General features: G+C 44.0%; 1 protein-coding gene across 1 annotated transcript in view; it reads right to left on the bottom strand.

The window, feature by feature from the left end:
• LOC122931551 overlaps window positions 1–25,085 on the bottom strand; it is a 151,212-nt gene that overhangs the window by 111,513 nt on the left and 14,614 nt on the right. Inside the window, exon 3 of the mRNA XM_044285624.1 lies at window positions 3,825–3,971. Within this exon, the coding sequence (XP_044141559.1) occupies window positions 3,825–3,971 (147 nt within the window). The remainder of the gene's footprint in view (window positions 1–3,824; window positions 3,972–25,085) is intronic.

The following is a 25,085-nucleotide window of genomic DNA, read 5'->3' on the forward strand; positions in this document are numbered from 1 at the left end:
GTCTGCCTTGCTTGTGAGATGCTTGCTCTGTGCATGGATGAGATCTGAGGGCCATCAAAGTTTGACATCGATGTTCTTGGCAATGTCATCTGCGATGTCATACTGTGTGTTTCCTCCTTGTCTTCCTTCCCCTCCTGGTGTGTTGTTTATGGTGTACGTTTGGGTTGGAGGCTTGTTGTACGTCTTGTTTGTTGTTACATGTCTGGGATGTTGTTGGTATTTGTCCCTGCATATGTGCAAGATGTTTCCCTTTGTGTGTGTTACCTCCGAAAGAGGTCTGGTTTCCCGGAGGGGTGAACCATAAGTCTGAATGCAGCGCTGCCTGGAGCCTCCGTGCATCTGGTGTTCACATGGAGGTCCGGGTAGAAGTCTGGTGTCGTTTCTCTATCTCTGCTGCGGCAGGTAAGTGTTGGTTGTTGCTAGTGTTATGTTGTTACACTGTGTACTTACCTGCCGTGCAGTTGCTGCATTGTCTTTTTCCCTGTCAGCTACTGGGCCTCTAGAGATGTCTTTCATCCGTGGTGTTGGATGAACAAGAGGTCTCTGCCCTGTCACAATGTTGAGGTTGATTCAGGAATTCCTAGACCTCTAGGTTTGTGGGTATGAGCCCCTTACCATTGAACTTGGCTCATACAGCCAGGAGACTAGGGCTGCTTGAGGGAAGCTTTAGGAGGTGACCAGCTCCATTTTCCCTGCCTATGGCCTAGTAATTGGTGACATTGTACGGTGGGGGGTTTTCCCCACTCCCCACCGTGACACATAGAGGGGGTAATTTATTAACCAGAAATACGCCTATATTAGAAATACGCCTTATCCTTTGCGTCACAATCTGCAACTTCTCTCTGCTAATGCCAGGTCTAAAAAAGTGGAAGTGGCATGGGCAGGGAAGGGGATGGGTCGGCAGGTCTGTCTTATTTATAATTTTCTATGCCTGGTTTAGGTGTAGAAAAGGAAGCTAAATCACAAAAATATAGTGGCAAATATGGGGGAACTGCTCAAACCCCAAACACTGTAGTGTGTTTCTCATTGGGAGAGAAGTCCCACCGCATGTGGACTGCAGCAAACAACCATCCCCAGCAAAAAATGCATACAATGGAGGATGCCGGCGCGGTCCACATGCACCACAAAGGCATCCTACACAAAACGGAGCATTGTGCAGATGAAAATATAATTATATAAATCACAGAAAAAAAAGCACCAAACGGATATGCCACTGACTATACTAGATAGTCATACAAGCAGATATTAAAAGCTGAGACTTTTGCCGATATATTCCTGTCAGGAACATATCGGAGCCCATCATGCACCACGTCACGGTCTCTCAGCATGGCAAGGGTCCTACCACTACGCTAAATATGGTGTGAACACAGTCTGAAGGTGATGAAATCCGGCTCACAGCCAAGCTTCCACACAACCGCATAGCAGGACAACTAATGCAATGTGAATAAAGACGGTAAGCCACACCCATATCAGACCGTGTGATGGAGGTTACCAGGTGCAAAAGAATGTTTAAATGCCAGGTAAAGGCGCATTCAATACATAAAAAATAAAATCACAAAAATATAGTGGCAAATATGGGGGAACTGCTCAAACCCTGTAGCATGTTTCTCATTGGGGGAGCAGTCCCACCGCATGTGGACCGCAGCAAACGACCATCCCCAGCAAAAAATGCATACAATGGAGGATGCTGGCGCGGTCCACATGTACCACAAAACGGAGCATTGTGCGGATGAAAATATAATTATATAAATCACAGAAAAAATGCACCAAACGTGTTTCACATGCGGTGCAACTGCTCCCCCAATGAGAAACACGCTACAGTGTTTAGGGTTTGAGCAGTTCCCCCATATTTGCCACTATATTTCTGTGATTTTGTTTTATATGTATTGAATGTGCCTTTACCTGGTATTTAAACATTCTTTTGCACCTGGTAACCTCCATCACACGGTCTGATATGGGTGTGGCTTACAGTCTTGCTTTATTCACATTGTATTAGTTGTCCTGCTATGCGGTTGTGTGGAAGCTTGGCTGTGAGCTGGATTTCATCACCTTCAGACCGTGTTTACACCATAGGTAGCTTAGTGGTAGGACCCTTGCCATGCTGAGAGACCGTGGCGTGGTGCATGATGGGCTCCGATGTGTTCCTGACAGGAATATATTGGCAAAAGTCTCAGCTTTTAATATCTGCTTGTATGACTAGCTAGTATAGTCAGTGGCATATCCGTTTGGTGCATTTTTTTTTTCTGTGATTTAGAAAAGGAAGCTGTCTTACATCTAGAATTAGTGGTGAATCCCCCAAAGTTATGCAGAGACCAGCGTCTCTTCAGAACTTCGGCTGATCCACTGTCAGCACAAGGCCATATTAAGACCGGCGTCTAAAACGTCAGTCTTAATAAATGTGCCACAGTGTTTTCTGTCAACTGCATAATTTCCGACACTGGCAGCTGCCTGGAACAGTTGTTTGGTGGGGGTGCCAGGTGTGAGACCCCCACTGATCTATTATTAATGACCTATCCTGAGGACAGACCATTAATATCTAAATTCTGGAAAATCCCTTTAAGGTGTTAATAAAGGTTACATTTTATACAATTTTCGTTACCTTGGAAAACCTCCTATTCCTGAAAATACAGACAATACAATGTGGAATATCGGACTATGGGAAGCATGGAACAACAAGTAAGGCAAAAAGTACTTTCCTCCCTTCAAAAATAATTGTTCTCTGATGGAAAAGTGATCATTACTGATGCTCAACATAAGGGATTTTATTTTTTTTCTTCTTTTTTTTTTCGGTTCTTCTGATGGTTTAGAAGAACAGAAAACTAAACAGTGATGTGAACACAACCTTAAAGAGATCAAGTGAAGTGGATCAGGGGAATCATAAGGTAGGCAGTATGTCTACTGAGCTCCGGGATTTCCACTACAACACTGTCAGCTGTTTGTGAGACCACAATTTAAATGTAAATGTGCATCTTTGACGACTATAGTAGATAGGGGTTTTCTTCACATTTGGCTAAGATTCTATTTAGCGTGCGTCAACTCCCCATTTGAAGCTTAACTCCATTCATTGTCCCCCCCCCCCCCGACTCACGCAAATCATTTGAAAGGAGCCAAGATGTGGTTCCCTGCAGAGACAGCCCAGCACTGAGCTGCTGGACTTGTTTCAGAAGCAGGAGGACGCCAGCTATGTACAGGAGTTACACAGACTGTACAACAGCAAAAAAGTGGACATTTTTAATAGAGTATATACAAAGTAGCTTAATGTTGCATTTAGAAAATAAATAAATAATGGGGAAAAAAATGCAAAGGTGTTCATATTGTTTATGGTCATGGAAGATTTTGTAGACTTTACATGGATGGAATAGTGAATGGCAGACATTACACTTACTCAAATATGCAAGAGCGCATTGGTCATGAGTTTGCACCAGATTCCGAGCAGTTTAAGCAGAGACATATCAAAAGTTTTGATGAGTGGTGGTCTGTGTGCTGAGACCTCCACCAATCTCTAGACCAAGGAGAGAGATGGGCACGTATTGTATGTCATGCTCTCTCTCCTTGCTACGGAGGATGGAATTGAGATGGGCTCATAGACTTCTGTTACAGCGAGAAAAGAAAGCGTGACATGAGCCCTTCTCTCTCCTCCTTCTACCGATCGGTGGGGGTCTCAGAATTCAGACCCACAACGATCAAAACTTTTGATATCTCTCTGACATATCAAAGGTTTTTTGAAAATTCAGTGACCTTTAAGTGAGACACAAGAAATACAAGTTTTTTCATAGTATCTATTAGGTAATATCTTAAAAATGACATGGTTTGTTAATACTTACCAATAGACTAGGATCATTTGGATATTCACTAAAATAGTTTAGTACGAAGTTTTTTCCTACGAGTTTGAATATCATTTGCCTTTCCTTGGGATCATCAGGCAACAACTGTACATTTTTAGCAAAGGCACCACTAATCTTTGTCAACACCTACAAAAGAAAAGGAATGAAATGTGTAATAGTTTGTACTAGTCATCAAAAATATTAAGTCAAAATACATGGAATTCTAACATTCCTAACCTGAAATTAATATCCATAAATAAGGATATACATAGATCAGCATTAACACTGAAACTACTGGCAGGTAAAGTAAGTAACATTGATTATCTCTTACCGCCTAATACAGATATAACAAGCACTAATTTAACAAATGGGGTACTACTCTATTTGAATATAATGCCATGTTTGCGCATCGCGCTTCTTTACCACCTCCGGACCGCCTAACGCACATGTGCGTTCCGGAGGTGGCAGCCCTGCGCTCAACGACGCATATACGCGTCATCTCGCGAGGGCCGGGATTTCCTGTGAACGCGCGCACACAGGAGCGCGCGCTCACAGGAACGGAAGGTAAGCGAGTGGATCTCCAGCCTGCCAGCGGCGATCGCTCGCTGGCAGGCTGGAGATCCGAATTTTTTAACCCCTAACAGGTATATTAGACGCTGTTTTCATAACAGCGTCTAATATACCTCCTACCTGGTCCTCTGGTGTCCCTTTTGTTAGGATCGACCACCAGAGGACTCAGGTAGGTCAGTACAGTCCCACCAAACACCACACTACACTACACCCCCCCCCCCGGTCACTTATTAACCCCTTATAAACCCCTGATCACCCCATATAAACTCCCTGATCACCCCCCTGTCATTGATCACCGCCCTGTCATTGATCACCGCCCTGTCAGGCTCCGTTCAGACGTCCGTATGATTTTTACGGATCCACGGATACATGGATCGGATCCGCAAAAAGCATACGGACGTCTGAATGGAGCCTTACAGGGGGGTGATCAATGACAGGCGGGTGATCACCCATATACACTCCCTGATCACCCCCTGTCATTGATCACCCCCGTCATTGATCACCACCCTGTAAGGCACCATTCAGATGTCCGCATGATTTTTACGGATCCTTGGATACATGGATCGGATCCGCAAAACGCATACGGACGTCTGAATGGAGCCTTACAGGGAGTGATCAATGACAGGCGGGTGATCACCCATATACACTCCCTGATCACCCCCCTGTCATTGATAACCCCCCTGTAAGGCTCCATTCAGACGTCCGCATGCGTTTTATGGATCCGTAAAAAAATCATGCGGATGTCTGAATGGAGCCTTACAGGGGGGGTGATCAGTGACAGGGGGGTGATTACCCTGATTACCCTGATCACCCCCTGTCATTGATAACCCCCCTGTAAGGCTCCATTCAGACGTCCGCATGCGTTCTGTGGATCCGATCCATGTATCCATGGATCCGTAAAAAATCATGCGGATGTCTGAATGGAGCCTTACAGGGGGGGTGATCAGTGACAGGGGGTGATCAGGGAGTCTATATGGGTGATCACCCCCCCTGTCATTGATCACCCCCCTGTCATTGATCACCCCCCCCTGGTAAGGCTCCATTCAGCCATTTTTTTGGGCACAAGTTAGCGGAAATTTTTTGTTTGTTTTTGTTTTTTCTTACAAAGTCTCATATTCCACTAACTTGTGTCAAAAAATAAAATCTCCCATGAACTCGCCGTACCCCTCACGGAATCCAAATGCGTAAACATTTTTAGACATTTATATTCCAGACTTCTTCTCACGCTTTAGGGCCCCTAAAAAGCCAGGGCAGTATAAATACCCCACATGTGACCCCATTTCGGAAAGAAGACACCCCAAGGTATTCCGTGAGGGGCATATTGAGTCCATGAAAGATTGAAATTTTTGTCCTAAGTTAGCGGAAAGTGAGACTTTGTGAGAAAAAAAACAAAAAAAAAATCAATATCCGCTAACTTATGCAAAAAAAAAAAAATTCTAGGAACTCGCCATGCCCCTCATTGATACCTTGGGGTGTCTTCTTTCCAAAGTGGGGTCACATGTGGGGTATTTATACTGCCCTGGCTTTTTAGGGGCCCGAAAGTGTGAGAAGAAGTCTGGGATCCAAATGTCTAAAAATGCCCTCCTAAAAGGAATTTGGGCCCCTTTGCGCATCTAGGCTGCAAAAAAGTGTCACACATGTGGTATCGCCGTACTCAGGAGAAGTTGGGGAATGTGTTTTGGGGTGTCATTTTACATATACCCATGCTGGGTGAGAGAAATATCTTGGTCAAATGCCAACTTTGTATAAAAAAAATGGGAAAAGTTGTCTTTTGCCAAGATATTTCTCTCACCCAGCATGGGTATATGTAAAATGACACCCCAAAACACATTCCCCAACTTCTCCTGAGTACGGCGATACCACATGTGTGACACTTTTTTGCATGCCAAGGTGGGCAAAGGGGCACATATTCCAAAGTGCACCTTTCGGATTTCACCGGCCATTTTTACACATTTTGATTGCAAGGTACTTCTTACACATTTGGGCCCCTAAATTGCCAGGGCAGTATAACTACGCCACAAGTGACCCCATTTTGGAAAGAAGACACCCCAAGGTATTCCGTGAGGGGCACTGGCGAGTTCCTAGAATTTTTTATTTTTTGTCACAATTTAGCAGAAAATGATGATTTTTCTTTTTTTTTCTTTTTTCCTTACAAAGTCTCATATTCCACTAACTTGCGACAAAAAATTAAAAATTCTAGGAACTCGCCATGCCGCTCACGGAATACCTTGGGGTGTCTTCTTTCCAAAATGGGGTCACTTGTGGGGTAGTTATACTGCCCTGGCAATTTAGGGGCCCAAATGTGTGAGAAGTACTTTGCAATCAAAATGTGTAAAAAATGGCCGGTGAAATCCGAAAGGTGCACTTTGGAATATGTGCCCCTTTGCCCACCTTGGCAGCAAAAAAGTGTTACACGTGGTATCGCCGTACTCAGGAGAAGTTGGGCAATGTGTTTTGGGGTGTCATTTTACATATACCCATGCTGGGTGAGAAAAATATCTTGGTCAAATGCCAACTTTGTATAAAAAAATGGGAAAAGTTGTCTTTTGCCAAGATATTTCTCTCACCCAGCATGGGTATATGTAAAATGACCCCCCAAAACACATTCCCCAACTTCTCCTGAGTACGGCGATACCAGATGTGTCACACTTTTTTGCTGCCAAGGTGGGCAAAGGGGCGCATATTCCAAAGTGCACCTTTCGGATTTCACCGGTCATTTTTTACACATTTTGATTGCAAAGTTCTTCTCACACATTTGGGCCCCTAACTTGCCAGGGCAGTATAACTACGCCACAAGTGACCCCATTTTGGAAAGAAGACACCCCAAGGTATTCTGTGAGGGGCATGGTGAGTTCCTAGAATTTTTTATTTTTTGTCGCAAGTTAGTGGAATATGAGACTTTGTAAGAAAAAAATAAAAATAAAAAATAATCATTTTCCGCTAACTTGTGACAAAAAATAAAAAGTTCTATGAACTCACTATGCCCATCAGCGAATACCTTAGGGTGTCTACTTTCCGAAATGGGGTCATTTGTGGGGGGTTTCTACTGTCTGGGCATTGTAGAACCTCAGGAAACATGACAGGTGCTCAGAAAGTCAGAGCTGCTTCAAAAAGCGGAAATTCACATTTTTGTACCATAGTTTGTAAACGCTATAACTTTTACCCAAACCATTTAATTTTTTGCCCAAACATTTTTTTTTATCAAAGACATGTAGAACTATAAATTTGGTGAAAAATTTATATATGGATGTCGTTTTTTTTGCAAAATTTTACAGCTGAAAGTGAAAAATGTCATTTTTTTGCAAAAAAATCGTTACATTTTGATTAATAACAAAAAAAGTAAAAATGTCAGCAGCAATAAAATACCACCAAATGAAAGCTCTATTAGTGAGAAGAAAAGGAGGTAAAATTCATTTGGGTGGTAAGTTGTATGACCGAGCGATAAACGGTGAAAGGAGTGTAGTGCCGAAGTGTAAAAAGTGCTCTGGTCATGAAGGGGGTTTCACCTAGCGGGGCTGAGGGGGTTAAAGTGCACCTGTCAGCAGATTTGCACCTATGAAACTGGCTGACCTGTTACATGTACGCTTGGCAGCTGAAGGCATCTGTGTTGGTCCCATGTTCATATGTGCCCGCATTGCTGAGAAAAATGATGTTTCAATACATGCAAATGAGTCTCTAGGAGCAATGAGGGCTTTGGCATTACACCTAGAGGCTCAGCTCTCTCTGCAACTGCTGCGCCCTCTCCACTTTGATAGACAGGACCAGGTGTGATGATGTATTTACAACCATACTCTCTTCTCTCTCTCCTTGCTAACCAGCAGAATTTATGTAAGTAGAGGATTGGTGGCTGAATCAAACAGCAAAGAGTTTCTTGTCTGTAGCCATCTGGACATTTACAACATATTGATAACATATCCTATAAATTGGTCCCATTTCAAGAACCGGGGCCCCACCACGAATGAAGTAAACACTGTGCATTTGGGGCTTCCCCTTCATTCGCTGCTATGGGACTTCCGGAAAAAGCTTAGCAAGCGTCCTTGGATATTTTTGGAAGTCCCATAGCACAGAACAGACAAAGCTGTGCATGCTTGGAGTGCTCTCCGTTCACATCAGGTCCCATTCTCGAGATTAGAGTAGGTCACAGAGGTGTGGTCCTACCGATATGCCATAAATGTCCCAGATGAGAACGCTCATTTATGTTTACTGTATTTTTATTGTATAATACATTTACAGACTGTGACCAAAAAAAAACAAATAGGTAACACAGGACCGTATCGTAGAATTAATAGTACAGCAATTCAAGATCGCTGATCACGTGTCTATCCCATTACTGAATATAATAAACTACAAGTATGAAAGCAATAAAGAAACAGAATTTCCACAGAGCTACACTTCTGTCGGTACACTATCCTAACTTTAAAGTGGCAGCATAGCCCCAGGAGTGATTAAAAAAAACTATGAACGTACACAAGAAAATGAAAAAAAAAAAAAGGGGGGGGTGTAGGTAGAGAAGGGATGAGGGGAGGAGGGGAAGGAAAAGATAGGGGAGAAGGTTTTTGTCCCGTAAATCTTGAAAAAGCAATATTACAGAGACTAAGAAGACTCACAGCATGTCTAGACATTCAGAAGAATCCAAAAACGTGATGGGGGGGGGGGGGACAGCTTTTCAGGAAAATCTCCGACCTCTCCTGCTGTCAGCTATGTTCTTCCGTACGCAGGATATAGCAAAGTTCCTTGGCCCATTTGTGTAGAGAAGGAGCAGATTTAGCCTTTCAATGTCTAGGAATTACCATTCAAGAAATATCTCGGTACACCTTTCTTTACTTGAGCCAACAAGCTCGGAATAAGGGAGAATGAAGTTACTCGAGGTGTATTTAATGCTGAGCACACTGGGGCAGATTTACTATGTCTTTCTTTCTTTGCACTTGCACGTCTTTAAAGTGGTTTTATTGTAGTGTGATTTATTATTTTGGTGCATAAATTCGGCACATCGAACTATACACCACGTGATGGCAGAATGCTGGCAAACTTGACCGTCTCAAATTATACATATGAAGTATGGTATGGTTGGTATTATTTCCACCACTTTCTTTGCGCCTAAAATTTTTTGCAGTGAGATATTCAATAAAATGCATCTGTATAGCGCCACCTGCTGTTTGTTCTTTTCCTTATTTTGTGTCCTTCTCACTAAACTGGTCGACCGTGCTCAGTTTAAATCTTCAACTGCCACCAGCCATATGTTCTGTTAGAAGCAGTTACAGGGATACAGCTTCAGCAGGAAGGACACGACCCCTGAGCTGCCTGGCCAAAGATAATCTAGCAGAGCAATTGGAACAGTGAATGTGGAGATCTCTGGACCCATGTGTGGTACAAGGCTGGTTCTAGCTTTGTTAGAAAGGTATTTTACCATAGTATAGATGATGTCTGATTTTTTTATTTTTATTTTTTATTTTTTACATCAATCATGGCATAACCCCTTTAATGATAATTCTGGGCATGTCAGTTTAAGAAGCATTTCATGGATTCCGAACTGATTTTCTACATTCAGAAATATAGGAGAACAGGTCTGAATTTCTCCATGTTCCATGATATAATTAATCTCAAATGCATCAGTAGACGGCAAACCGTTGCATGACTCTAGTGGAAAGACTACTAGCCAGAGCTGTGAGAGATCATGCATTGCCTGCTAATGTATTGGATTAATATTTAATGTTGATCTGCAGGGAAGAACAAGAGTGCAATAAGTATAATTGGCATCACTTTCCTTCTGTGCTGCCATTTCCTTATTATTAGCTATTGACTACCTGACTAATTTACTCAAGCATCGCCTGCAAATGAATCAGAGACTCAATAAGGAATCAAAATTGATTGAGATCTGTGAAAGTTTTTTCCCATCTTTGCCAGATGTCATGCTATCCATGGTATTGCAGTAGAGAAGTCAGTTCTGCATAATGTATCTCTTCCCCCATATTTTATTACAGTATGTTCCCAGAATGGAGGCATTTCAGGTCTTAACTCCTTCCAAACTCCTTTACTGTAGCTTCATAACCGTCACAAGTGTTTTTTCAGATGCTCAAATGAATTTTAGGGCAGACCAGTTATTTACAGGAACACGAGATGACAATAAAATTGCAGTACTATTGATGTGGACACCTTACCGCACTGTTATTTGGCCATTGTATTGCTATTTTATTTGGAATCTGCATGTTAGTATTTGGGCAATGTATGACTATTATTTTATAGAGCAGTATAAGGGTATTATTTATGTACAGCTGGCCACCATGGTCTGGTCACTGTATGGAGGCTTTTATCTGTACACTATGTGGCAAAAATAATAAAAAGATTGTAGTGTGATGCACAATGTGAGCAATTAGGTGTAGATAGACCCGATTACCTAAATCAGCATGTAATGTAGACTTAAAGGAGTTGTCTAAAGGTGGATTTACATGGGCAGATGAGCAGCAGATTGTTGGGAAGGAAACGTTCCTTCCCGACAGTTGGCTGCTCGTTCAGTGGAGGTGAAGGATTTATATGCAGTGATCACCTCCACAGTATGAGGGATCACTATTGCCATTGCTTGTCCTCATACAGCTGCATTGCTTCTAGGCAGCAGATCGCTGTTTAGACAGCATGATCTTCTGTCCAGGAACCATAATTTTTCTCCCTATACTAACGATCATTTCACCCGATGAATGCACGTTTTGCTCGTTTACCAGGTGATCAGCTGCCCATTTAGACGGCCAGATTGTCGGGAACAGGCATTCCTGCCAGTCTAAATCCACCCTACCCCTTTACAAATGATGGCTTATCTTCAGGAAAGGCCAACACTATCTGATTGACAGGGGTATGGAGTAACTGACCCCAGCCAATCAGATGTTCTACAAAAGCTCTGATGCCAGAAATACAAATCTCCTCTGCTGTGCAGTAGACAGAGCTGGTTACTGCAGTGATGCTCCCACTGAAGTGAGTGGGAGTGGAGCTGCAATACCCAGCTCCATCCACTTCCAAAGGGCCAGAGATGTGTAGTTAGATTGCCGAGTTCCAGCACTGGAGCTACTGATGAGAGCTGATTGGTTGGGGTGTGTGTTGTCAGAACCCCATTGTTCAGATTGCCAAGCCTGAGAATAAACCATTACTTGAAAAGGGTTATACAACCCAGTTAAGCTGTCATCTAAACTCCCCCCCCCCCCCCCCCAACTTTTATTTAAACCAGAGTATAGCTGGATCCTACATTCCCTGAGTTCATTTGGTAGGCCTAGTCCCAGAAGAGGCAAACTGATGTGTAGGTTTGAAGAGGTCACCTTGTTGTGGCAGATGGGCCCATCCAATTTCATCAAAATGTGCACTTAAAGGGATACTCTGGTATTTTCATAATGATAGGTCATCAATATGAGATCAGTGCAGGTCCAACTCCCTAAAACCCTGTTGATCAGATGCTTGAGGAAGCTTTGGTGCTCATCAGAGCTCTAGTGACTGACATGGCCTCCTCACAGCTTACCAAGCACATCACCATCTATTGAAAAGTGGATGTGCTTGGTACCATAGTTCAGCCCTATTCACTTGAATGGGACTGAGCTGCAGTTAGGCCATGTGACCAATGCATGTGACTTCACATGGGCTAGGGAGACGCCTAAGCGCTCACAGATTGCTAGGCTCTTCATACAGCTGATTGGCAGGGGTTCCTGGGGCTTAGTGGCGTCGCTAGAGGGGGGCGAGGGGGGGCAATTGCCCCCTCTGTTGTTCTTGCTCCCCGGGTGCCCCCCCCCCCGCTAATTCCCCAAAGCAGCTGCGCTGCCTCTTGAGCCCCAGGTGAATACTAATGAGCGCTTCCATTATGAAAGCGCTCATTAGTACCGAAGGACCAGGAAGTGGTGAACGCTATGTACTTACCGCTTCCTGGTCCTCGGCTTTCGGCTGTGCAGGGCTGCGCACAGCGTGAGGGCGCTCTGTGACCTCACGCTGTGCGTGCCAGTTCAGAGCACAGTCGACTGAGGAGAAAGAAAATTGCAGACGGCGTCCAGGAGCAGGAGAGGTAAGTGTTTTTTTATTTTATAAAAAATGAGGCTGCTGGGGGCATAATGGGGGGCTAATGAGAGGCATAATGGGGGCTAATGAGAGACATAATGGGGCTAATTAGACTATTAGAGGCATATGGGGGCTAATGAGGCATATGGGGGCTAATGAGGCATATGGGGGCTAATGAGGCATATGGGGGCTAATGAGGCATATGGGGGCTAATGAGAGACATAATGGGGGCTAATGAGAGACATAATGGGGATAATTAGACTATTAGAGGCATATGGGGGCTAATGAGGCATATGGGGGCTAATGAGGCATATGGGGGCTAATGAGGCATATGGGGGCTAATGAGGCATATGGGGGCTAATGAGGCATAATGGGGGCTAATGAGGCATAATGGGGGCTAATTAGAGACATAATGGGGGCTAATGAGGCATAATGGGGGCTAATTAGAGACATAATGGGGGCTAATTAGACTATTAGAGGCATAATGGGGCTAATGAGGCATAATGGGGGCTAATGAGGCATAATGGGGGCTAATTAGAGACATAATGGGGGCTAATTAGACTATTAGAGGCATAATGGGGCTAATGAGGCATAATGGGGCTAATGAGGCATAATGGGGCTAATGAGGCATATGGGGGCTAATGAGGCATATGGGGGCTAATGAGGCATATGGGGGCTAATGAGGCATATGGGGGCTAATGAGGCATATGGGGGCTAATGAGGCATATGGGGGGTAATTAGAGACACAATGGGGGCTAATTGGGCATATGGGGCTAATAAGAGGCATAATGTGGGCTAATGGGGCATAATGGCTTATAATGGGGGCTAATGAGGCATCAGGGCTGATATGGGGGCTAATGAGAGGCATAATGGAGGCTAATGAGAGGCATAATAACAGTGTCATCCACAGATGCCCCCATAACAGTGTCTTCCACAGATCCACCATAACAGTGCGCCTGCGCACTGACGAGAGACAGAAAGAAGGTGAAAGAATCCGCGGAAGGACGGCACAGCAGACCAATGAATAGCTTATTTTGTAAGTAAATTGCTTTATTATAAATGTATCCCTGCATACCGCAATTCTCCCGTATTTTGTAATCTTATTTATATATACCTATTTTGTTTTTGCCCCCCCCCCCCCCCCCCCATATATTGTTTCTAGAGTTGCCACTGCTGGAGCTGAACCCCTGCAAATCTCATATTGATGACCTACACTGAGGATAGGCCATCAATATGAAAATCCTGGAGAACCCCTTTAAAACCTAAAATTTCAATGGCTCCAATAGCATTCTAATAACTTTTATTTTAACATGTGTATGTCAGGGTGCAGCGCGGTGCGGGCCGGCGGGAGACCACGGAGCGTAAGTAATAGCAGGTGCTTCACTCACATTGCATGCTCACATGGCACAAACGAATATTTCATACAAAACATTTTAATAGAGTAATCATTTCAGCCCTATGCTGCACCCTTCCATCTTTTTATTATTCTTACCAAATAGTGCACAGATAACTCCAAACAGTGAACCATATCATAGTTCTCTACTGTACCTAAGAAAATATTCTTCAGAATGGTGATATTATACAGCTCATAATAAGCACAGACTATGGCCTCATGCGCACGACCGTGGTGTGTTTTGCGGTCCCGCAAAACACGGATGGTGTCCGTGCGCGTTCTGCAATTGCTGGAATGGCACGGACAGCCTTCAATATAAATGCCTATTGTCCGCAAAGCGCGGACAAGAATCAGACAGGTTATATTTTTTTTGTGGGGCCACGGAACGGAGTGCTGTCCGCATCTTTTGCTGCCCCATTGAAGTGAATGGGTCCGCATCCGAGCCGCCAAGACAGCGGCTCGGGTGCGGACCAAAACAACGGCAGTGTGCATGAGGCCTATAACAAAGAAATCATGGAACAGATTTATACATTTTTCAGAAGTTGAAAGAAGGTTTTAAAACATTGTTGCAGGAGGAGTACATTACAATTATCAAACTGTAGCAAAGGTTTAGAGTCTTTTTTGCTTTGAAAGAGGAAATTACAGGTGCATGGCATAGGTGATGACAGCCAAACATACCTATGCAACATTACTAAGAAACATGTTCCAGTATTTGTCAACTGCCAAATTATTATGAGTATGAATACATATGTGAGTAAGATCTGTATGAAATGATAATAAATACAAAGACAGCAAACCTATGAGAGTTAGCGTTCATCACATGTGTGCATAGGCTGCCACCAAGAGGCTTTGTGTGCAACTGTTCTCATTGTCATAAACATTATGTTGCCACCATGTGGATATTCCAAGTATAACTTTAATAACTTTAAAAGATTATGAAAGTCAAGAGGAAAACCAAAAAGAAAATCAGATTATTACTTCACATTTACTTTACCTTTATTACTTTCACCTTACTGCATAGGAATTAGACTACAGTGCATTCAGAAAGTCTTCAGACACTTTCACTTTTTTCACATTACGTTATGTTGTGGCCTTGTGCCAAATAAAAAAAGTTAACATTTTTGTCTGTCATTCTGCATTCAATACCCCATAAAGAGAAAGTGAAAACAGAATATTCTAAATCTTTATTGACTAGAAAAAACTAAAATCTTGCATAGACATAAATATTCAGACCCTTTACTTAGTACTAGTTCAAGCACCTTTGGAGGCAATTACAGCCTCCAGTCTTCTTGGGTATGATATCACAAGGTTTGCACACCTAGATTTGGAGATTTTCTGATGTTCTTCTAGATCCTCTCAAGCTCTGTCAGGTTGGATGGGCACCGTCGGTGGACAGGCATATTCAGGTCTCTCCAAAGATGTGTGATTGGGTTCAAGTCAGGTGTCTAGCTAGGCCACTCAAGGACATTCAGAGTTGTCCCCAAGTCATTCCTGTGTTGTCCTGTCTGTGTGCTTACGGTCATTGTCTTGTTGGAAGGTAAACGTTCAGCCCAGTCTAAGGTACAGAAGACTCTGGATCAGATTTTTAGTAAGAATATCTCTTTGCTCCATTCATCTTTCCCTCAACTCTGACCAGTTTCCCGGCCGAGCCACTGAAACCCCCCCCCCCCCCTCCCCTCCCCACACAGCATGGTACTGCCACCACCATGCTTCACTGTAGGGATGGTATTAGGCAGTTCCTGGTTTCCTCCAAACATGATGCTTAGAATTAAAAAAGGGTGCTTTTTAACAAACTTTAATGTGCCTTTTACGGAGGAAAGGCTTCTTTCTGGCCGCTGTACCATAAAGCCCAAATTGGTGGAATGCTGCAGTGATGGTTGACCTTCTGGAAGTTTCTCCCATCTGCAAACTGGATCTTTGGAGCTCAGCCAGAGTGACCATTGAGTTCTTAATCACCTCTTACCTGATTACTTAGTTTGTTGGGGTCGCCAGCTCTATGAAGAGTCTTGGTTGTTTGAAAATTCTTCCATTTAAGAATTATGGAGGTCACTGTTCTCTTGTGAAGTTTCAGTGCAGCAGAAATTTGTTTGTGCCCTTTCCAGATCTGTGCCTCCACACAGTATTGTCCCTTGGCTGTACATGAAGTTCTTTTCTCCTCTGTATGCACTAGAGTTTACAACCTTCAGAGCCTATAAGTGTATATTCACATGTGGCGGAACTGTCTCATTCATCTGAGCTGGGCTTGAAGAGACTCCTGTCCTTACCACAAATTTCTGCAATAAATCTGCCTCTTGTAAATATACTCTTAGAGTATTTTGAGTGGAATCCAACATGCCTCTTCTTGGCAGATGTCTGAGGTTCAATTCAAGAGCCCACAGCTGTATACCCAAAAGAGAACTGTAACCACTACGCAATGTGCCTACCAGAGAATGATAACCAATAAGCTGTGGTACATTCTACTGAAACTGCTTAGCCCTGTGCCCATTCAAAATGGTAACCAACAAGCTGTGTGCCCATTGTGACTTTAACCTCCAAGCTCAGTATGACTATTTGTCCATTATGCTTGTTGATGCAGCTGCAATAATGTTCTGTAACTTTGAACTCCGCAATGTCTGCTTCAATTACTGAGAGTAGGGTACCATATCACAGCCACGGTCGCACACACAAAACTGACCCCCTTACAAGTTTACCTTTTCACTTGAGTTTCATAGGTGTTGAGTGATTTTGTTCCATAAATACAATAATAATTCAAAAACTGCATTTTGTGTTTACTCATGTACTAACACACCTTAATTGTTCAGACATCATTCATTAGGAGACATTTACTTTTTATATCATTATATAACCAAAAATGAACTACCAGTAAATCATCTGTAGACACCTTACTGTCATTCAGAATGCAGTGTCCTTTTGCAAAGGATCTATCCCTAGATAACTGTAACATGAAATAATGGCACAAAAAACAAACACTGAGTGACCCACAATTTACTATTTTAATTGGACCTGAATTGTAGAGTAATTTGTGCCCAAATTTGGTGCGTTTTAACTGGCGCACTTAGCTTGTTCTATTCTTTATAAGCCAAAAGAAAGAGGTAGCATAGGCCTGCCAGATATAACATTCTATTATACTACCTCCCTTTTCACATGCATCGTTGATTGGTATATCTGTAAAGAATAAATCAAGGCAACTGGACTTACTGTAGATTTCTTGAAAACGTTTCACTCGTTCTTCCAACGAGCTTTCTCAATTCTGAGTGACTGTACAAGAATTCTCTGGGAATAAATATGTAACTGACTCAACATCTGGCAATTATACCCAGCATGGGGTCAGAGGGCATTATACACAGCATGGGGTCATAGGTGTTGATACCATTATCCTAATTGGAATCAGTAGGTGATAATGACCTCCCAGTACACTGATTGTACTTACCTTGCACCCCGGTACCCGCGTTGCTTCTGACGCCTGCATGGCTGCCGCTGCATCTCCCCGTCGCATAAATGGAAATATCTGGGTGAGGGGGTGCAGCCAACAGCAGTAGTAGGGAGGCTCGTCCCCGTTGCAGCCTGCTATTGGAATAGAGGCGGGGGGGTTAGACATCTATTGTCTGCCACATGCAATGCTGTCTTGACACCTTTTTCTGGGAGGTCATTATCACCTACTGACTCCAATTAGAATAATAGAATCAACACCTTTGACCCCATGCTAGGTATAATGACCTCTGACCCGATGCTGGGTATAATTACCAGATGTTGATTCAGTTACATATTTATTCCCAGAGAATTCTTGTACAGTCACTCAGAATTGAGAAAGCTCATTGGAAGAACGAGTGAAACGTTTTCAAGAAATCTACCGTAAGTCCAGTTGCCTTGATTTATTCTTTGAAGATATACCATGACCTGGATAAATGAGAACCTTCACAGACATCGTTGATTGGTGTCAACATTCCTTTGATTAGCATGGGATTTCCCTAAAACAGGTGGCCTGTGATATCCCACTTTAGCACTGACTCATCACCTTTTCTCCCGGGGTTCCTTTTTCTCCTCTTTTTGATATTAGGTAAGAGTGCTCTCCTGGTAAGTCTGACACCTTGTTCCTCAAATAATCTTACAACAAGTTTTGAGCTGCTTATTTCATGTTGGGTGACCAACAGCTCTCCATGTTAGCTGTATCGTTGACCAGCGAGTCCTGCAGTTTAGGTCTCTGGTGAGCTAATGAGCTCCATCATATCCTTCTCTCTAGCTACTCCTGGCCTCTTTCGCAGACAGAAACCTTTTGAGCAGATTTGGTCCATTTCCTGGAAGTGTCAGATACTTAAGTACCAAGTCTGCAGACACAGCTACTGTTGCTATATTCAATTGTATCGCCATCTATAGGACGGCAATACAATTGGAAACTCCTGTGGGGCATGGGAACTAATGGCTCTATGACCCGCCTTTCACCCTCAAAGCCTCTGACTTCTATGCCTCCTATGAGGCAGTGGAATGGCACAGCAGGTTGCAAAGTGATGACATTATTGCAACCGCCTGCGCCGCATCTCAGGTGGTTCGATGACATCATTGCAACCATTTGTGCCAAGATGCAGCATCTCAGGCCACAGGTTGGAAGAGGTCTGTGGTCTGCACCACAGATGGCAGTGTGGAGCAGAACTCAGGTGAGTATTAGTATTTTTTTTTTTTTTACTTGACCACTTGGGAAGCATACTGTAGGGTGCATTACTGGAGACATTACAGGTAGCACTACTGGGGACATTTTAAATACTGGGGACACTATATGGGGTGATTACTGAGGGCACTTACTGATGCCAGTTTTATTACTGTGGCACAGTGGGGTATTATTAGTGGCATTACTGGGAACACTTAGGGGACTACTTGGAGCATTTTTAATACTGGGGGCACGCAAGGGCACTATCTGAATCATTACTGAGGGCAACATGGGGGAATTGCTGAGGGCATTAACTGCAGGCATTATTGCTGGGGTCACAATAGGGGGCATTATTATTGCTGGAAACACTATAGGGACAATATCAATACTGAGGGCACTACAGGGGCATTACTGGGGCCTTAGTATTTCTGGAGGTATTTCATGGGTCACTGTTATTACTGGGGACACTACAGAGGATATTACTACCGGGGGCACTATATGAAGCTTTATTACAACTGGGGACAGTACATGAGTTTTTTTTTTTTTTACTACTAGAGGAACTAAGGGGGCTTATTTTTTACTGGAGCTACTCTGGGGTAGCATATTACTACTGGAGCTATTATAGAGAAGCAAAATTATGACTGGGGCACTATAAGGGAGCACTAACTGTTCAGGGCACTCTGCTCTAATTATTTTATATGATACTATTATTTCCAGGGGGACTATCTATACAGCATTACTTTTTCTACAGTATAGTATTTGGGGGCATTGTGAAGCACACTGTGCACAGTATTGAGAGTGGCAACAGAATGAGATAGTTGAGGTATCATGATGAGAAGTTGTGTTGGGAGGATCTGTTGAGAAGGTGGGGAAGATAATGGAAACGTGAGAAATCTAATATGCCTGTGTGACAAACTCTGCAGAGAAGAGACATGGCTTAAAGAAGTTGTCATGGTGGTCTTGTCCAAATGGACGAGATGAGGAAAGAGAACGAATACAACTAAGGAGACATCACTGAAGGTAAGAGGTATGTAGTGCTGTATTTTCCTGTATGTTTTGTAGTACTGAAACACCAGGCAGCATGTTAAGAGTAGGCAGGCTTGGTACTGTTCAGGTCCTGCTCCAGGTCTACCTGCTGCTGCTGGTGACTAGTTTCTTCACTAAGCGGGTGAAGAAAGCTACTCATCAGCGACTCTAGACTCAGACTTCTGCTGATGGAGCTGGTACTGCTCCTGCCACCTCACCCCTCCCCAGTAGCCATGGTAGTGGAACGTGAGCGCAGAGGGCCCCATCTGGTCAGATTCTGCGAGAGGATGGACGATGGTGCAGATAGGCAGCGGCCAACTGACTACATAGGATGCCTCTGTAGTAGTTTAGTTTGTCCTCCCTCTCAGTAGGTGTAAAAAAGGCCCCCATTTTGGACAGTTGACTCCACACAGGGAAACGAGGTGCAGAACAGCGTGACACCGCGGTGCCCTGTACAAGTGGTATGCTGGAGGTGCACTGTGACTTGTCTCTGCAGTGGAGACTGAGGACATGGTGGAGGGTGAGGATGCAGAGGCGGATATTGTTGCAGGACCAACGGCGTGACAACATGGAGCGCCGTAAAGGACATGTATTGTCCCTGACTGTAGTTACAGCTCCACATGTCAGCGCTGCCGTGCACTTTGGCAGACACCGACAGGCTCAAGGACTTGCCCACCTTCTGTTCTACATATATGCGCAGGGCTGGTACTGCCTTTTTGGCAAAGAAATGACGGCTTGGGACTCTCCACTTCGGCTCAGCACAGGCCATCAGCTCTTTGAAAGGTGCAGAGTCCACCACTTGGAAAGGGAGGGACTGCAGCAGCAGCAACTTGGACAAGAGCACATTCAGCTTCTGCGCCAGAGGATGAGTGCACGCATACTGCTGTCTCTTGGCAATCGCTTCGTGATCGATTGCTGACGGAATGACTGACAAGGAGTAGCAGGAGGAGTAGCAGGAGCATCTGGACCAGCAGAAGATGGGAAAGACAGAGAGCTCCCTTCGGCTGAAGTGGTGGAGCCTTGACTGGCGGAAATCGGGTGCAAGACACTGGGTGATGCAGAGGTTGCTGTGGCAGGCTGGACCACCACATCAGAGCCACGGTTCTCCCAGGCCACTTTATGGTGATGCTGCATATGTTGACGCAAGGCTAGGATGCCAACATTGGCACCCTGGCCACGCTTCACCTTCTAGCCACATATTCTACATATGGCCATGTTTATCTCCTCTGGTGGCTTAACAAAAAACTGCCACACCGTCGAGTAGGTGATTTTTCCTCCCAACAGTCCGCACTGACTGACTGCTACCGCCGCTGCCTCCGTGAACCCCTGCACCAATAGTTCCCAGGCAGGTAGGCTGCTGCAAAGCAGGTGGTCTACCCCGGGCACGTTTGGCTCCCGATATCCCACTGCTGCCAACCAGCTGACTCCCAGCCATGCTACCACCTTGCTGGCTCAGCCGCTGCCTCATGGGCAAGCTGTCACACTCTTCTCCTGATGATGATGAATCCCCTTCTGCACCAGGCTCCCAAGTGTGATCGGCTTCATATTCATCGAGTAATATCTGCAAGTCACTGATGTCCTCCTCAACGGTCTCTAGGTCAGGAGCCTGACTGCTCGCAACACCACCTCCCACGCCACTCTCCTCATCACTACTTGCCCGCCTAGTGGAGGAAGCGGCGGATGTCTCCTCCACATCCTGGCTAGGCAGTAGCTGCTGACTGTCCTCTAGTAGCTCTCCCTCGCTGAAAAGTGGAGCAGAGCCTACAGCATATAATACTTCTCGCAGTGAGGGAACAGAAAAGGACAGAGGCAGGTTGAGGACAGGTGAGGGCACAGGGCCTGCTCCTGGGCCATGCCAACTAAGGGTTGTGTCTGACAAACCTACCGACTGTTGGCTGGGGGTGTCTGATGTCACTTGGGATGAAGTGGATGGCCGAGTTAACCAATCAAGAACCGTTGGGTTGCTGGTCAAGACACGATCGCTAGATGACACCAGGAGCTCAGGCCTCTCGCTGCGACTCCTGCTGCCACGCCCCCTTACTCTGCTGCGACCTCTGCCTGCGCCAGTAACATTTAGGCCTCTGACACTCCTCTGTGCATGGCCTGGCACTTACAGTATCTGTCTGACATACTTTTAGCTGAACTAAATAAATTAAAACAGCCCTAAAAGCGACAAATATATTTTTATTTTTGTACTGAAATAGGCCACTAAACACTTTCACCACAAATAACTGCAACAGTGAAGTGCATATATATTATTCATTCTGTACTAAAATAGGCCACTTAATGCTTTCAACACATATAACTGCAGAAGTGAACTGAGAATATATTTTTATTTTTGTACTAAAATAGGCCACTAAATGCTTTTACCGCAAATAACTGTAACAGTGAACAGCGTATATATTTTTCTTTTAGTACTGGAATACATCACTAAATGCTTTCACCACATATAACTGCAGAAGTGAACTGCATATATATTTTTCTTTTTGTAATGAAATACGCCACTAAACGCTTTCACCACATGTAGCTGCAGAAGTGAACTGAGAATACTGTATATTTTTCTTTTTGTAATGAAATACGCCAATAAATGCTTTCACCGCATATAGCTGCAGAAGTGAACTGTGTATACATTTTTCTTTTTCTACTAAAATACACCACTAAACGCTTTCACCACATATAGCTGCAGAAGTGAACTGCATATATATTTTTTGTGTACTGAAATAAGCCACTAAATACTTTCACCACATATAACTGCAGAAGTGAAATGCGTATATATTTTTCTTTTAGTAGTGGAATATGTCACTAAATGCTTTCACCACATATAACTGCAGAAGTGAACTGCATATATATTTTTCTACTGAAATACGCCACTAAATGCTTTCACCACATATAGCTGCAGAAGTAAACTGCATATACAGTATATTTTTCTTTGTGTACTGAAATAAGCCACTAAATGCTTTCACCACATATAACTGCAGAAGTGAACTGCGTATATATATTTTTTTTTCCACAGATATAAGCCACTAAATGCTTTTCAACATAGCACTTGCACCCCAAGAACAAATTGCTGGAATGACAGAGCTGTATATTGGCTATTTGGATCCCCAAATAATCTTTCTCTGCACTTGTAAATCGCTTTTCTAGCACTGTCCCTAGCGGCTTCTGACGTCTCTCTCTGCACTAAGATGCGGTGAAATGATTCCTCCCTATCCTTTTCCTGCACTTATAAATAGTTTTTTCAGTTTTTTTTACACAATGAGGTTTTTCCTATTGCTGTCCCTATAGCACCTTCTCACATCTGTCCCTGCACTCTGAACGCTGGAAAATGTCTGGATCCCAAATGGCCGCCGTATTCATAAGGCTGTGACATCACAGGGTTGGCTGGTTGCTGATTGGCTGCATGCATGGTATTATGGGTCATCCCGCCATACCAGAGTTCCTTGCCCCATGTCCTCACACGTGTAGCCGCCATTTTAGGAAACATTGCAATTCGTTACCACGAAGCGCGAGGAAATTCGCATTCGTTGCAAATTGAATTTTTCCTGAAATTCGGATCGAATTCCACTTCGTCAGCTTCGATTCGCTCATCTCTAATAATAACTTTCCTGAATCTTCACCTAGGTCCGCTCCTCTCAACAATTCATTAAGCAAAAAAAACATTATTAATGAAATGTAGTCTGAGCTTTGGAGAGTGGATTTTTTTTAACATTACACGAAATATGTAACGATCAGTGGGGATGGAACCACTGTGTCAACCAACTGGTTTGACTTTGTGCTAAACCTAACGGCATTATCCTAGCACTGGGTCAGTACAGTGATCAAGCATGGATCGGGTCAGGCAGCAATCTGGTAATCAGGCATAAATGCAGATTATAGCACCTTTGTATGATCTAACAAACTAGTAAACCTATTGCTCAGGCAAACAGCACACGATATAGAGCAGGGCTGATAACACATTAAATGCAGCTTCACACAGAACCAAGGGAGGGTTAACCAGTGCAATACTGCAGAATGAGGTGAGGTTCAAAATATCTCCAAGAGCCATACAGGACATAGGCAACCTAACCTTAGCTTTGCAACTGCGACTGACACAGGGTGAGTGGAAAGGCATCTGTCCCCACCCGAAGTATCACTATGGGGTACCCCCCTTATGACCTCTTTTCTTTGGTCTGGAAATTTGAAGAAACTTCTTCAATAAGCCAAGAGCATAAATGTTTTCAGTAGGCTGCCAAGATCTCTCTACTGGTCAAAAGCCCTACCAGTCCATCAGATAAGAAGTCTTGCCTCTAACTTTCTTCATATACAAAATAATACTGACTCCAAATTCATCTTCAGCACCAGCAGGAACAGACGTAGATATAGTGGGTTTGGAGTAGTGGTTCATTACAAATGGTGTGAGGAAAGCTGGCTGAGGCATCTGCGGCAGGCACATCACTGAATAAATTATTAGGTACAAGCAGACGAAGATGCTGTCCATAAAGAATGGTAATTTGTTAGTAGACTCACTAGAGTTATTTTTGTGGCAGAACTCAGCACAAGGGAGCAGGGGTCAGGTACTGGTAAAGGAAGAAGCAGACCAGCAAACCTCTGTCTAGGAGACTTATTCCGAAATCAGTTTACACAAGGAGCGACAAAATCCTTTACATCCTGTAGAAGAGTCGGCCACCAATACTCCCTGGAGATGAGTTCAAAGGTCTTACGAACCCTTGGATGACCAGTAGCTTTAGACTTATGTCCCCAGGTGAGAACACACCTTCATCTGGCCAGGAGAATATATGTTTTTCCTGGAGGGATGTCCTTAATCTGTACTGCGGCAACAGAAACTATGCAGGCCAGGTTGATGATGTACTGAGGCTTCTCCTCCCGGACAGCCGGATCATAAGAGGGAGATAGGGCATCAGCCTTGATGTTCTTGTCGGCTGTACGGAAATGCAGAACGGTCAAATTTTGCAAAAGCAGTGACCATCGAGCTTGACGCGGGTTGATTATAGGCAGACTTTATGTAGGTTAAATTATTGTAGTCAGTATAAATCACAGCTGGATGACTGGCCCACTCCAGGAGGTGATGCCACTGCTCAGGCAACATCTTAATGGCTAAAGACTCCCTGTCACTGATGACTAGTTGTGTTCGGTTAGGGAGAAGGCTTTGGAAAAGAAACTTCCCAGAATCCTCTATTTGGGTGAGTATGGCACCGGCCCCTACAGAGGTTGTGTCCACCTCCACAAAGAATTGCTTGATAACATCATGCTGATGAAGAATTGATGCAAAGGTGAAGGCCTGTTTAAGGGACTAAAAGGATGATTCAGCCTCAGGAGTCCACTTCTTATCATCCACTCCCTTTCAAGTGAAGGTAGTGATTAGAGCAGTCAGAGAGAAGAAACATGATATAAACTGTCTTTAATTGTTGGCAAACCTATTCAGATAGCCTTGGACTGGCCCACCAGAGTATCCTCTAGTGGGCACAGGCTCTGATACCACACAGTGAGCCTCAAAGATCCAGGAATAAAAAAAACATTTATTTCAATCAAAACCTATTAGACTTTATTGATGATATGGGGATTAGGCCCTGAAAATAATTTCCTCCTGGTGGACCCAAGGAATCCC

This window comes from Bufo gargarizans, chromosome 3 (assembly GCF_014858855.1).
Source record: "Bufo gargarizans isolate SCDJY-AF-19 chromosome 3, ASM1485885v1, whole genome shotgun sequence".
Taxonomy (NCBI): domain Eukaryota; kingdom Metazoa; phylum Chordata; class Amphibia; order Anura; family Bufonidae; genus Bufo; species Bufo gargarizans.